The following is a 13,213-nucleotide window of genomic DNA, read 5'->3' as shown; positions in this document are numbered from 1 at the left end:
GGAGTTGCTGTACCAACACAAACCACAGATGCTCGATGGGATTGATGTCTGGGGAATTTGGAGGCCAGGGCAATACCTGGAAGTCTTCCTCATGTTCCGCGAACCAGTCTCGAAAAATCCGGGCGGTGTGGTATGGAGCATTATCCTGCTGAAAGATGGCACCGCCAGAGGAGAAGACCGTTGCCACAAGAGGGTGTACCTGGTCAGCAATGATGTTTAGGTAGATGGTAGATGCCAGAATGCCCGGTACATGGATGACAGGACTCAGGGTATCCCAGCAGAACATCGCCCAAAGCATGACACTGCAGCCACCAGCTTCCTTTTGTCCCAAGGTGCATCCAGGCGCCATCATTTTCCCAGGTAAACGACGCACACGTACCCGGCCGTCCACATGGTGCAACAGGAAACGTGATTCATCGGACCAGACGACCTTCTTCCAATCACTCAAGGTCCGGTTTCGATGCTCGCGTGCCCATTGTAGGCGCTGTCGCCGGTGAACCCCTGGTTGGAATAGGCACTCGGAGTGGCCTGCAGCTACATTGTCCCACTTTCAGCAGGGTTTGATGTACTGTGCATTGTAACACATTACTCCCGTCACCAGCATTCCAATTACCGGCGAGTTGCGCCACAGTCGCCCTTCTGTTGCCACGTACCATCCGGGAAAGCCTTCGCTCACCTCGAGCATCGATGAGCCGTGGTCGTCCAACACCTCGCCGGTGGTGCGTGGGTTTTCCCTCCTCGGACTATTTTCGGTAAGTACTAACCACGGCTGACCGTGAGCATCCCACCAGCCGTGCCGTTTCTGATATGCTCTGACCCAATCGTCTGGCCATTACAATTCGGCCTTTGTCAAACTCGCTTAAGTCCGCTGCTTTTTATACCGTGTCTCGACCCACGCACGCGCCGTAGTTCACCTGCAGTTGCTTCGATTTGCATAACGACTCGCTGGTCATAATGTTTTGGCTCATCGGTGTATTGGTTAAAATGCTAATGTCTCACCATGTTAGTCCGTCCGCACGTAACAACTCGATTCCATAATGGATGGATTTTCATGATATTTTGTATTTGGGGGTTTTTTTTTTTTTGAAAGATTTGTTGAGCCATCCTGAATTTCATTAAAATCAGACCAGTAGAAAATTATCAATTATTATATTTTGTTCGTCCGTCCACATGCAATAACTCGACTTTCAATGGATGGATTTTCGTTAAATTTTATATATAACTCTTCCAGAGAGATTTGTCAAACTATACCGAATTTAATTGAAATTGAACTAATATAAATCATCCGGTAATGATTATTTATTTATTAGCTCGTTTTTAGAAAGATAAGTTAAGCCATATTACTATTTGCTAATGTACTTGAAATGTAGCGCCCTCACATTAACTAAGTTTTAATTTAATAAAAAGATATTTATAGTAGCTGCACAGTCAGCCTTGTACAAGAACTTTGATTTCAGATGATGACGTCATCTTATGGGATGATGGATGATTACTATCAAGTGACCCTGTCCAACATTAAAATAGACGAATATAAATTTTATTTCCATCCGGGTATCTTTTTTCTGGTATGCACGAGTGTATTTTGATTGAAATTCAAATTGCATTAATGGAGGGATAAATTAACAATTTTCTCTCTTACGAATGTACATTTTTTAGGTTATGTCAGGAGTGGAGTGGACTTTATCGAACCATTAGTTGTGAAATTACTGAATTCTTCTTTGATGATGTTTAAGAAAAGAAATAAAAAGAGTTCATCGATGTCTAACCTGTGGAACTTCCTCTTGAAGCTCTTCTATTGTCATTTTATTATAGATGGCAGTGAAGTTCCTCCGTTCCTCGTTGGGGATCGTTATCTGTTAAACAAAAAAAGAAATTTAATATCGTGACAGTGACATTTTGACCTGGATGTCCTTCAAATGAAAATAATCAAAGGCTCCATTCTTCTGAAAGATGATTTCGAAATATCTTCTTCTCTCCAGCTACAGTAAACACTTCAGAAGAACGAATTAAATGAAACTTCAATGATAGAAAATTAAATTTTTGAACGTTTTATGTCGGTTAGATAGCTTTTATTATTTTCAAACTACCAAATTCAAGTTTTTTAAATTAAATAAACTATTAAAAATTAATGGCTAATTGTGAAAAAACAAACCTGATTACTTTTATGGTAACTTCAGATCTAATTTCGAATTACAAAACTAATTTCAGTAATATCTACAGAATTTTCTTCATGACAGGAACCTTTAAATCAAAGCAAGTTCAATATTACGTAGTGAATCTTTATTACAACAGGAATTTCAGTTTTCAGATCCTCGAATTATCAGAAAAACAGCATAAATCTTGCCAGAAAGGTTGGTAGAAATGCAACTCATATGAACAAAAACGCTGTATTAACAGCAATCAATGAGGTAGTTATGATTTAATATTTGAAGTCAATAAAAAAAACTTACATTTGCAAGTTTCATCTCAAAGTCCAACACGTTGTTCATCTCTTCTTCGGCTACTTCTGGAGCTGCACCGAGGAGAATTGCAATGTCAATCATGAAACGAAGATACGCCTTTAGTTGCTGTGTCCCACTGACATAATACTCCCTGCTTGGCAGGCCAAGTTCCACTTGATCGAGCTAAACAAAAACAAACAAGTATTTAAAGGTGTTGATTATCTTCGCAGAATGGCAGCACCACTGTATAATCAATAAAATTTCGAAGAACTGCCAATAGAAGGCGGAAGAGCGTATGTCCAGTAATCACTGACACAGTTGCAAGTTCTGACATGTCAATTCAACTATCAGAAAAGTGTGTCAACGTATTCTTGAACATACACTTTCCTGTCATCTATTGGCAGTTCACCGAAACTTGAGTATATAGTAGAGTTTCCATTCTGCGAAGTAAATGGTCTTTTTAAGTTCGGGAGAACCTCACCTGAATGATGTGAGCGGAAGAATTTTTTCCATCTAGTCCTACCCACTGTCCGATGAGTATGTTGTTGTTGTACTGTCGTAGCTGCGCTATTAACATGACCCAGTCAAAGTTCTCCTCTGTCCAGTTGGACATCATTACAGGCCATCCTCCCAACTCCTCCAGCAGAGACAGAAGAGGTTTCTCCTTGCGGTCTTCAATCACTCCTGAAATAATTGGAGAGGAAAAATATGGACATAAATTTGTTTAATCAGGTCCTATTTTAATAAAAACCCTTGAAAATTAAGAAAAATGAAACGTGATTCCTAACTTTTAGGCTGGAGTGTAAATGCCACAGGTAGGTTTGTCTCATAAGCTATGAAGATTACCTCTAAGAATATAAAAGAACATTAACTTATCGGCAAGTGGAGAATATTTTAATTTGTAGATTCTTAATTAGAGTCTATCTAAAGACACAGATCCGAAATCGTTGGTTTATGATACGTCCCCCCCTCCAATACGAGAGAACAACCCCATTTGGAGGGAGGTTTCAACTGCAGCATAGATCCAAGGCTCGATAACTTTGTCTTGTGGGTGTACCGCTTTAATAAATTATTTCAAAATGGAACGGAATAACAACATTTCCAGTGACTTCAATGTCCTAAATTGCAAAGTTAAAATATCTCGCTGAAGAGTTTGTAATTAAGCTCCTAATTATAGCTACTCACCTTCGTTCATGCAGGATGCGTAAAGATTTTTGGCGTTAACAGTTGCGTTGCTGTCTTCATCTGTGATTGGCGCTTCCATGAGCTCTGAAAGAGTAAGAACAGCAGTCAGTTGCGATACATAGCTTTTGTATTTCTTCGTAAACGTTATTGAGTTTAATGCGCATTAGCGACTTAGACCATATAGCTCCATTGCGTATTACGTCTGTATAAGTATGTTCATGGCTGATTTGCATGTTGTGCGTGGTGAAAAACCGGAATAGCTCACGTGTAAAAAATTTACTCACTCCCCTTGAGATCGGCTGACTACGACCCCGATTGAATAGACATTTAGAAATTCCTCCAGTCATTGACGGGATTCGAGCCCAGCCCTCTCCAGACGAGCTGGAGAGGGCTGGACGAGTGGCAAAACCATTATGTCAGGGAGGACCTTTCGTAAGATGAACTTGGTAATGTGGTATCTGTAACAGTGAAGAAAGTAATTTTCATAGTGATTTAAAAAATGCTGCTCGCAATTTTTTAGTCATCTACTGTTTTAGATGTGAGCTAATCTTATAATCCCTTATGGCGATGTCATGATGATTATTTGACAGGTTTCAGATTTTTTCTAGAACATTCCACAGAAGAACTTCCTGGAATCGATTGTAACTTTGCATAATTCCGGGGATTGTCTGCATTGTGCGGCACGATTAACTACACTGGTGCTCGAACGTTAAAAATGAAATATAAAAATGTAAATAAATTAAAAACCTTTTACTAGTGATTCTTAATCTTCCTATCCAAGGAATCTTAAGCATTCTATTGAACTGAGATCCAAGGTGATGGTTGTTCAAGCTGTACTCACATATTCTGAAAGTATTTGTTCACTAAGAGAGATTTAGTCCTTCCAGATGAATGAACATCGAAAACCCGAAAGAAGATTGAATCTCCATTGATCAGCGAAAGTGCACTATGGCTGATTGCTCTTGGTTCCATTAGGCACGATGCCAGCACCAATCAAAACCTGCTCTTATTGGGGATTAAGGAACAAATAAACTTTCTTGTGAAGCTTTGTACAGATCGTATGCCAAGATTCAAGCCTTATGTAGATCCGACTAGTTCTGAAGGCAGTTGCGTGCTTTATAGTCCTAATGATACGTTGTATACTGCTCGAAAAAATTAACAGAGCAAAATGTTTTTCATGAATATTTTGTTATAACAGCGTCCCCGAAAGAGAATATTTGACATAATAAGAATCCTGGCATGTAAATTCCGAGTACCCAATAGAAATCGATCTACCACCTTACAGAGCCGCACATTATGCAAATTATTCATGGCTATAAAAACACGCTTGATCAGTGGGGTAGCCAAATCTCGAATACTCAGGATGGCAACTCATCGTCGGTTAGATGATTTTTTGAGATGGTGAGCCGTTGGACGACTTGAAGCGAGGAAGTCGCAGGTGGAGGTGGCACGTTGGCTTAATGTGTCACGCAGTGTCGTCTCGGCACTGTGGAAGCAGTTTCAAGAACCATTATAAGAAGAGCTGGCAAAGGTCGCCAGAGGGCTACGTCAACCAGAATAGACCGCTATATGACTCTAACAGCAAGACGGAACCCTACGATGCCGTGTCATCAACTGTCTCTTGAAGTTGCTGCGGCCACAGGTGAAAACATTTCCAACCGGACTCTAAGCAAGGAAGCCAGTGGTGTGCATCCTATTAACCTCAAAACACCGCAGAGCTCATCGAAACTGCCCATGTGCAGCAATTTGTCTATGCACTACTTCAGAATGCTGGGAATAGCCAAATCATCCATACATACCAATAATTCATACGATTCTAGGATTCCACAAACATAGCCTATTAATAGGTTAGTAATTTGAACACATTGAGAAGTGGCGGTTTTGTATCCCTTAATTCGAATGGGAAATGAACTAATCCTACAGCTTATGTGGAAATAGCGTTCTTTTTCCTGAAACATTTCCATAATCATCCAATCCATATCCTTTTCACAACACATTGCTATGAGGGACCGTCCATATATTATGGTACGCCAATTCTGGAGATTTTTAACTTTCATGTTAAAAATTTAGTTACATTCTCTTTCGTCTTCCACTCATTGCATACTTTTGAGATGGCTGCTTTTTGTTATCTCGATTCTGGCTCCCACTAAACGTGCTACAACAATAACACCTTCCTGAAAATTGGAAAGATCAACTGTCTTCTCCACGATTCGATCGGGTAAGAAACCTCAGGAACGCGTTCATTACTTGATACCTAGGAACTTGTGATCATACCATGTGGCGATTTATATTTACAAAACATACCATATTAACCATACCACCATACGTTTAATTATCTGTTGGCGCCAATCGCAAAAGTATTTCAAATTTTTGGCCAGTGATTGTAGAGTACGAGAAACCTGCCCAATGTCTGATATTGAAGCATCGGAAATGCATACAATGACTTACCTCTAAGCATTGTCTTCAACTCGTCCTTCATCAAAGAGAAGGTGTCGTAATGGGATCTGTCTGGAGGCAAAGAGTGGTGAAGATGCCACCGACCACAAGCGTATCGATAAAAGTCATCGCAAGGGTGAACTGTGTGATCCATGTTCCGGAGTAGACTCCCAGCTGTAAAAACAATCAACGATCATAATAAGCAAGTCATGGAAACATTTCCTAAGCAGAGCTACGAAACTATCTTGAAATCTTTTGATTGTATGAAAGCACTAAGAAAGAAGAAAGCTGATTACGGCTGGAGATAAAAAAATCCTACCTGCCTTAACACAATCTTCAGTCACGCAGATCTTCAAACAGGAGTTATTTCGGCAAGCCACAGAATTACACTCTGGAACTGCAAAGAAACAACGGAGCAACTAATATCAATTCTTGTAGGCACTTTTAACAACTTGTTGATCATCTCTTTACCCAACTCAATGAACTTTCTCAAGAGCAATTAAAAGCTAAATAACCAACTCTATGAGCAATATTTTTCAGATTTAATCGGTATACTGTACTAATTAAGTCTACTAACCGACATATTAATATTTCTTTACTGTACAGTACTGCCCATAGCTAAAAGAAGCTCAAGGGTGCTTGCTGTACATAAACAACAAACGATTTTTTCACATGCTTTCACGTTACAAATAAAAATTGAACACGTCTTTGTGGATGAAGCAACCCACCTCTCACTAGAGACGACGAAGGGTCTGGGCGTATGAGGAGAATCACCAGAATTGTACTTAAAACCGACACGGCTGCAAGCAAGGTCAAAAGAAGGCGTTCCAGTTTAGTCCGAGGCCTACTTTTGCAGTCGTCAAAGCTAAAAGAGGAATACAAGACACACATAAATGCACATTATGGACAGCGCGAAAATTCTAGAAAATCATAATACATAATGTAAATAAAATATATTTTAATTCTAGGATTCGTTCGCTCGTACATCGATTATAACCCATCATAATACACAGCAAGTGACCACTTTATCAGATACACCTATCCATAGCCAACCCCCATAGCCATCAGAATAGTTTGGATTTGTCAAGGCATTGACTCAAAAAAGTGTCAAAAGCGAGCCACAATGATCCTGGTCCATGTTGATTCAATTCGTTCCCACAGTTGTTGCAAACTGGGTTGCTGTGGATTTTTGCCTCGTTGCACCTAAACCCATAGTATTAGTAATAGCCATATAGTGCAACGAAGCTACAGGATTTTGGCCGAAAGAAGAAACAAGTAGATAAGAAAATACAAATTATTTGCTTCCCTCTTCACATAGGTAACTGTCCAATCGACTTTTGAATTTATTTAAACTGTCAGCCTCAACTGCCTGTCTGCGAAGGCAACCTGTTCCAGCAATCAACGACCCGCTGGCTAAAAGAAAACTTCCTTCAATCTAGTCTAAACCTCTTCCTTTGTAATTTAAATTTATGTCCCCTAGTTCTGGAGTTCCTTATAACAGTGAAAATTCCACCTTCATTCATTTTACTAACCCGTCCCAGAGCCTTATAAACCTCAATTTGGTCATCTCTGAGGTGCCTGGCTGCCAAGCTCGGTAGCCCACATAATCGGAGTCTTTCTCTTGCTGATCTCATCATGCGAGTTTCCTATAGGTGATCAACTGGATTGGGAAGGGTCACCTCAGTAGGACGACTTGACTCCCATGTTTGTTTAAACAAGTTCTATACAATTCTGGTATTGTGACATGGCATTGGAAGAACCCATTCGCAGTTGGATGAACTACAGTCATGAAGGAATGAGCTGTGAACAATTTCCAGATAACTTGTCGTCCAAATTATGCCACTGGTAACAAAGGACTCAAATGGGCACCACGAAGGCGCTCCCTCACACCATTACACATTTACCAACTTGCATTGTCCACACCTGGCAGGATGAGTCATGGATCCATGCTCCTTTCACTATATTCTGGTCCACCCATCTGCGTGAAACTCCAGAAGCTGTGATTCCTCAGATTCACGGCTGCGATATCCCATTCGTGACATAGTGTGCATAGTTTTGGGGGAAAGGCGCCTCCGGTGGTTTTCCACATCTGCGCCATATATACTCTGTGGAGACAAACAGTATCACTGTGAAAGCCAGAAAAATTTTTTGTGTTGTAAATGAAGTATTGTGCTGGGTTCTGTTGGATGTCCTGGCTTTTGGCCGCAGGGCCCCTGATAGGACCCCACGTTGCCCGCACACACCACTAGGAGGTAGCCAGGCTGCCCATAATTCTCTGGCTAGTCTCCTCCAGGTCACCTGAGCTTCCTGGAAAGAGATGAAGTTAAAAAAAAAAAAAAAAAAAGATATATATAAAATAAAATAATAGGGTACAGGGAGTACAGGATGTACTGGAGAGGGTAAAGGAAGGGAAGTATAGACAGAGCGACGGAGGATGTAAGGGAAGGCATCCTCCACATGTTGGGTGGGAATTCTCTCACCTAAGCGGAAGTGGAAGAAGAGGCCCCTCGAGGGGGTGGGAAGGCAATCACGTATCAAGAGAGACACGGATGAAACAATTCAAGCGACCTGAGTGTCAAGTCCAGTAGCTAGAAGTGGTCACAATCTAGGTGAAGATGTTCAGTATATGAGAAAGAGTGTTCATCAATGTGCATCAGTTCCAGGACGTTGTACCAGTGATCTTCTTCTGGTGAAGAGATCATGGGCGAAGGCAGAAAAAGCGTGGTACTGGTCTTCCTCATTGATCAGAAAATGTTCATTTCCTCGAGGCAAGGCATGTATTTTTGATATGAGCAACGTTCGCAGGTCCTTGTAGAGCGGGCAAACATAGAATAGGTGATCCCAGTCTTCGTTTTCACCACAAAGACAGTGAGGATCATCCACGATGTTCATAGAAGCAAGTTTGTGATTTATAGATCCATGGCCTGTAATCAGGAAAGTGGTATATAACCCTAGGCTGTACCATGCTGGAGCTTTAGGGTAGATCTGGGCTATTTCAGGTAAGAATTTTTTAGTGATGGAACCTTTGGGGGTGGTATTCCATCTGTTTTGCCAGGCGTCAAGAAGGTAGACTGCAAGGCGCTTTTTTTCTTCTTTGATGGTGTTTGCTGGGTTTGTAGTGAAATCCAGGATGGTGGTAGGGAGTCCCTTTGCGAGCCGGTAGTGCACACCTTTGCGAATTATCTGCAGGTCCAGAGGGAGAACTCCTGCCAAGACTTGGAGCGCTGGGTTGCTTACTGTGCAGCAGGCACGGGTGATAGTGAGAAGGATATTACGCTGGATGGAGATGAGCTTCCTTTGGTTACGAACAGTGAGTGCACGATGAAACCAGACACCTGCACAGTAGGTTATAGTGGGAATGAATACAGCTTTGTATAGCATGTGCAGCGAGCGGCGATTTAGGCCCCAGTCAGACCTGCTGATCCTCACTACCATTGCCGTGTAGTTCCTGACTTTGCGATGAAGGTAGTCTATATGCGGGTAAAACGTGAGCTTGGGGTCGAGAATTACCCCAAGGTACTTCATCTCAGTTGTCAGTTTGATAGTTCTACCAGCAATTTTAATCTGCGGTGGCCTGCTTATTTGAAGGGTTCCTCTGAGTAGAATTGAAGTAGTTTTCTCAATGGATATATGGAGTTTATGGAGGCTGGCCCATTCTTCTAGCTTTGTAAGGGCTCCGTTGGCTGTTGTTTCCAGGGAAGCTCTGGAGTTTCCAGTGACTGTCAGTATCAAGTCGTCTGCGAAGGCTTGGGTGGAAACATCCCCCAGGTCTAGGTTCAGGAACTCGTCCATGACCACATTCCATAGGAAAGGACCAAGGACAGAGCCCTGGGGGCATCCTCTGTAGACATTTCTGGAGACTTGTCGATAGGCATTTCTGACTGTAACACTTCTGTTGTGAAGATAGTCCTGTATGCAGCTGTAAAGTTTTGCTGGAACGCTAGCTTCTCTGAGTCTTCGTAGTATACTTGGCCACCAGAGCAAGTCAAAGGCCCCGGCGAAATCCACTGATATTACTAAGAAGTATTTGGTGGCTGAATTTTTGACTGAATCCGTGAGCTGTCGAAGAGCATCTTCTGCTGAACGGCCTGCCCGAAAACCAAACTGGTTTGGGAACTGGAGATTTGCATTATTATAGTGTTTTTCCAATCTGGATAAGAGAAGACGTTCAAATATTTTGCTTAAAACGGGAAGGAGTGCTATGGGTCTGTATGACCTTGGCTGCTCTGGTGGTTTACTTGGGTTCTTCAAAATGAGGCGTAGATTGGCCTCTTTCCCATTCGTGACAACGAATTTTGTTCTGAAATGCCCTCTTGTACTGAGACTCGAATCTTTCTGTCGCCCTGCACAAGTCTTGTCAGCCTCCATTCGCGCCATTGAGTTGTTTCCAACTAACGGGATTGCTGTTGGGCTTAGGTTATTTGGTTATTGGACTAATATCGATACGCACGAGACATAGCAGTAGTGAAAATCTCAGCAGTATTTTTAAGGACTGGCCTCATTACCGTGCAACGTTCTGAGTCCGTTAAATCAAGTCTTGCCTATTCCGCAGTATCCCTATGCATTTGCTCACACTTTAAAGCCGCATTCTCTTTCATGAATGGAAGGGGGTTGTGTACCTAATAAAGTGGCCACTCATATTATGCCAAGGAACAGCTTGCTAAATAAAAATATGTTCATTATAATTCTTCGAGTTAGTAAAGGTTAGTGATTCGTGATACAGATAGATGATCCATGAAATTCGTTTGTCCAAGTGGCAAGGATTCGCCGTGATAAACTGGTTAGAAACAAAATAACTGCATGACTCCTACAAAAAGAATTACCATTGCATCACTAAAGATCTTTTTGAGGTGCATTTCGGCCACTGAAAATGGCTCTATTAATTACACGTTTTCGAGTTTAATTTTTTTGGATGAAGAAGAAAAATTTTAATGGGCTATTTTTTGTATTTTAGAGGAAAAATGCATAACATAAAATTCATGTAGCCTTACACAAAGGACATTTTGATGATGGAAGTTAAGTTAAAAATGTGAACTGAGCTACAACAATTTAAGTTGTTTAAAACTTCTCTTTATAGTCTTTAATCTTGTGAAGTGTCCATTTATTCAGACCAGACCACATTACATACATATCTTTTTCATTCCTAAGCATTGTTCTCCCTTCTTTCAGAATTTCATGTCTTTCATCGTTTTAGTGTAACGTAAATACTCGAATGCTAATGTTTGACATAATGGTATTTGCATAAATCCCAAGCGTGACATCAAAAAGAGCTTCTTCTGTTGGGTAATGGTATTTGCATGAATGAAAATGGGCAGTACTGCATAATGGCATATTGTTTGTCTCCATCTCGTGAGTATAAACAGGGAATTTAAAATAAATGGATTTGCGTCACTTAAAATACACATTCGCTCCCAGTCTTCAATTACGTTCATTAAGGGACAATAAATCATGAGACTAATATTTCTCTTTGGATGTAGTTATTATTTTTTAAATTTGTATTGGTATTCAAGAAGAAATAGCTTTGGGATAATTATATTTATTTTTGTGCAGCGAACAAAACTTACCTGGAATCAAATACACTGAAAGGACAGAATTCATGCGACACCTGGTTTCTCGCAACGCGACGTTTTCACCCCTCTCGCTAGTGGACGAACCCACTTCTTGACAGGTATATAGGTACGCATAGGTACCATGCCATGTACGCATGGGTCACTCTATCGCGGAGTGGTACAGAAATTGCACTATCCCCGTTCGACAGTATCAACAGTGTATCGGGAATACTCCATTTCCGGAATAACATCTCATTGTAGACAGCGCTGTGGGCTGGTGGATGAACGTGGCCATCTGTCTCGCATTGTTTTAGCCAACCGGAGAGCAACAGTGACACAAATCACCGCCGACTTCAACGAGAAACGTCTCCACCAAGACCATCAGGCGATCATTGGCTGTAATAGGTTATGGGAGCCGCTGACCCATCAGAGTCCCATTGCTAACACACGACGCAGGACTCTACGCATCAACTGGGCGAAAGAACATCAGTACTAGACCTTGGATGATTTTATACGGGTATGCTAGTCCGAGGAGTCCAATTTCCAGTTTCCGTTTGCCGAACAGACGGGACGGTGCGTATTTGGCGGAAACCGCACGAAGCTATGCATCCGTCATGTCAGCAAGGAACTGTTCAGGCAGGTGAACGGTCGGTAATGGTCTGAACGTGTTGAACTGGCACACGTTAGGACCTCTGGTACATCTAGACGCATCTCTGAACGATCCAGTTACGTGTCCATCCTTGCAGACCATCTGTATCCCTTCAATTTCATCGTGCACCCACAGGGCAATGAACTATTCCAGCAAGACAATGTGCCTCCCCACAAAGCCATGGCTACTAGATTTTACCATCATGTAATGGCCTCCCCATTTTCGGACATGAACCCTGTGAAGCATCTTTGGGATGCTGTGGAGAGGTCCGTTCGAGCTTTGGATCCTCCACCCAAGAATGCGACGAAAATATGGACAGTGGTGCAGCAAGCATAGATAGAAATACCTGTGGAACGCTTTCGTGAAATAGTGGGCTCAATGTCTCGTTGTGGGACTGCCAATATTCGGAAGAAAGGTGGGCCTACCCGTTACTAAGTAGGTATCCCGTTATTTCTGTCCACTCAGTGTACATTGCCGAAGAAAACACGATCCAAAATGCAAATTCCATATGAATCAATAATAAAATCTTTTTACATTAACACGTTCTTTATTATTGTAGTAGGATTTTAAGATTATCAGCGACTAAGGTCATATTGCTCCTTGTATATTGTCTGCAAATTGCGTGTCTTCAGTGATCGATTTTCTGTTTGCCTGATGAAAAACCAGGAAAAAAAATCATGCTATTCTCGCCTGAGATCGGCTAACTCGGCCACGTTATGAAAAAGGCCTATAAAAACTCCTCACGTCATCGACTGGCCTCGGACTCAGGTCTTTTCCACCCGGTGTCGGGGAGGACGATGATTCTATCAAAAGTTCTACCCACGAGGGCACATTCTTTACGTTCACGCCATTATATAAATATACGATCGGATGGAAACGTTTGAACAGCCTTCCTGAACTTTAATAAAATGTATGTACACAGTAAATAACGTGGTGGTATTGCACCAGACAAG

General features: G+C 41.7%; 2 protein-coding genes across 2 annotated transcripts in view; one reads left to right on the top strand and one right to left on the bottom strand.

Moving 5' to 3' along the window:
• The window catches only part of LOC150085185 (immunoglobulin domain-containing protein oig-4-like), a 302,327-nt gene that overhangs the window by 102,093 nt on the left and 187,021 nt on the right, over positions 1 to 13,213 (top strand). The gene's annotated exons all lie outside the window — the stretch shown is intronic.
• Positions 1 to 13,213, bottom strand: part of LOC150085186 (neprilysin-4-like) — a 93,293-nt gene that overhangs the window by 31,073 nt on the left and 49,007 nt on the right. The window contains exons 3-9 of the mRNA XM_090373919.1: positions 6,791 to 6,927; positions 6,382 to 6,459; positions 6,075 to 6,236; positions 3,627 to 3,710; positions 2,923 to 3,125; positions 2,451 to 2,624; positions 1,767 to 1,853 (exon numbers count right to left, since the gene is read on the bottom strand). Coding sequence (XP_090230045.1) covers positions 1,767 to 1,853; positions 2,451 to 2,624; positions 2,923 to 3,125; positions 3,627 to 3,710; positions 6,075 to 6,236; positions 6,382 to 6,459; positions 6,791 to 6,927 — 925 coding nt within the window. The remainder of the gene's footprint in view (positions 1 to 1,766; positions 1,854 to 2,450; positions 2,625 to 2,922; positions 3,126 to 3,626; positions 3,711 to 6,074; positions 6,237 to 6,381; positions 6,460 to 6,790; positions 6,928 to 13,213) is intronic.

The sequence above is a fragment of the Mastigoproctus giganteus genome, chromosome 5, assembly GCF_048544385.1.
Source record: "Mastigoproctus giganteus isolate SK-2022 chromosome 5, ASM4854438v1, whole genome shotgun sequence".
NCBI lineage: Eukaryota > Metazoa > Arthropoda > Arachnida > Uropygi > Thelyphonidae > Mastigoproctus > Mastigoproctus giganteus.
The sequence above is the reverse complement of the archived record's forward strand: the minus strand, read 5'-3'. Positions and strand labels throughout refer to the sequence as shown.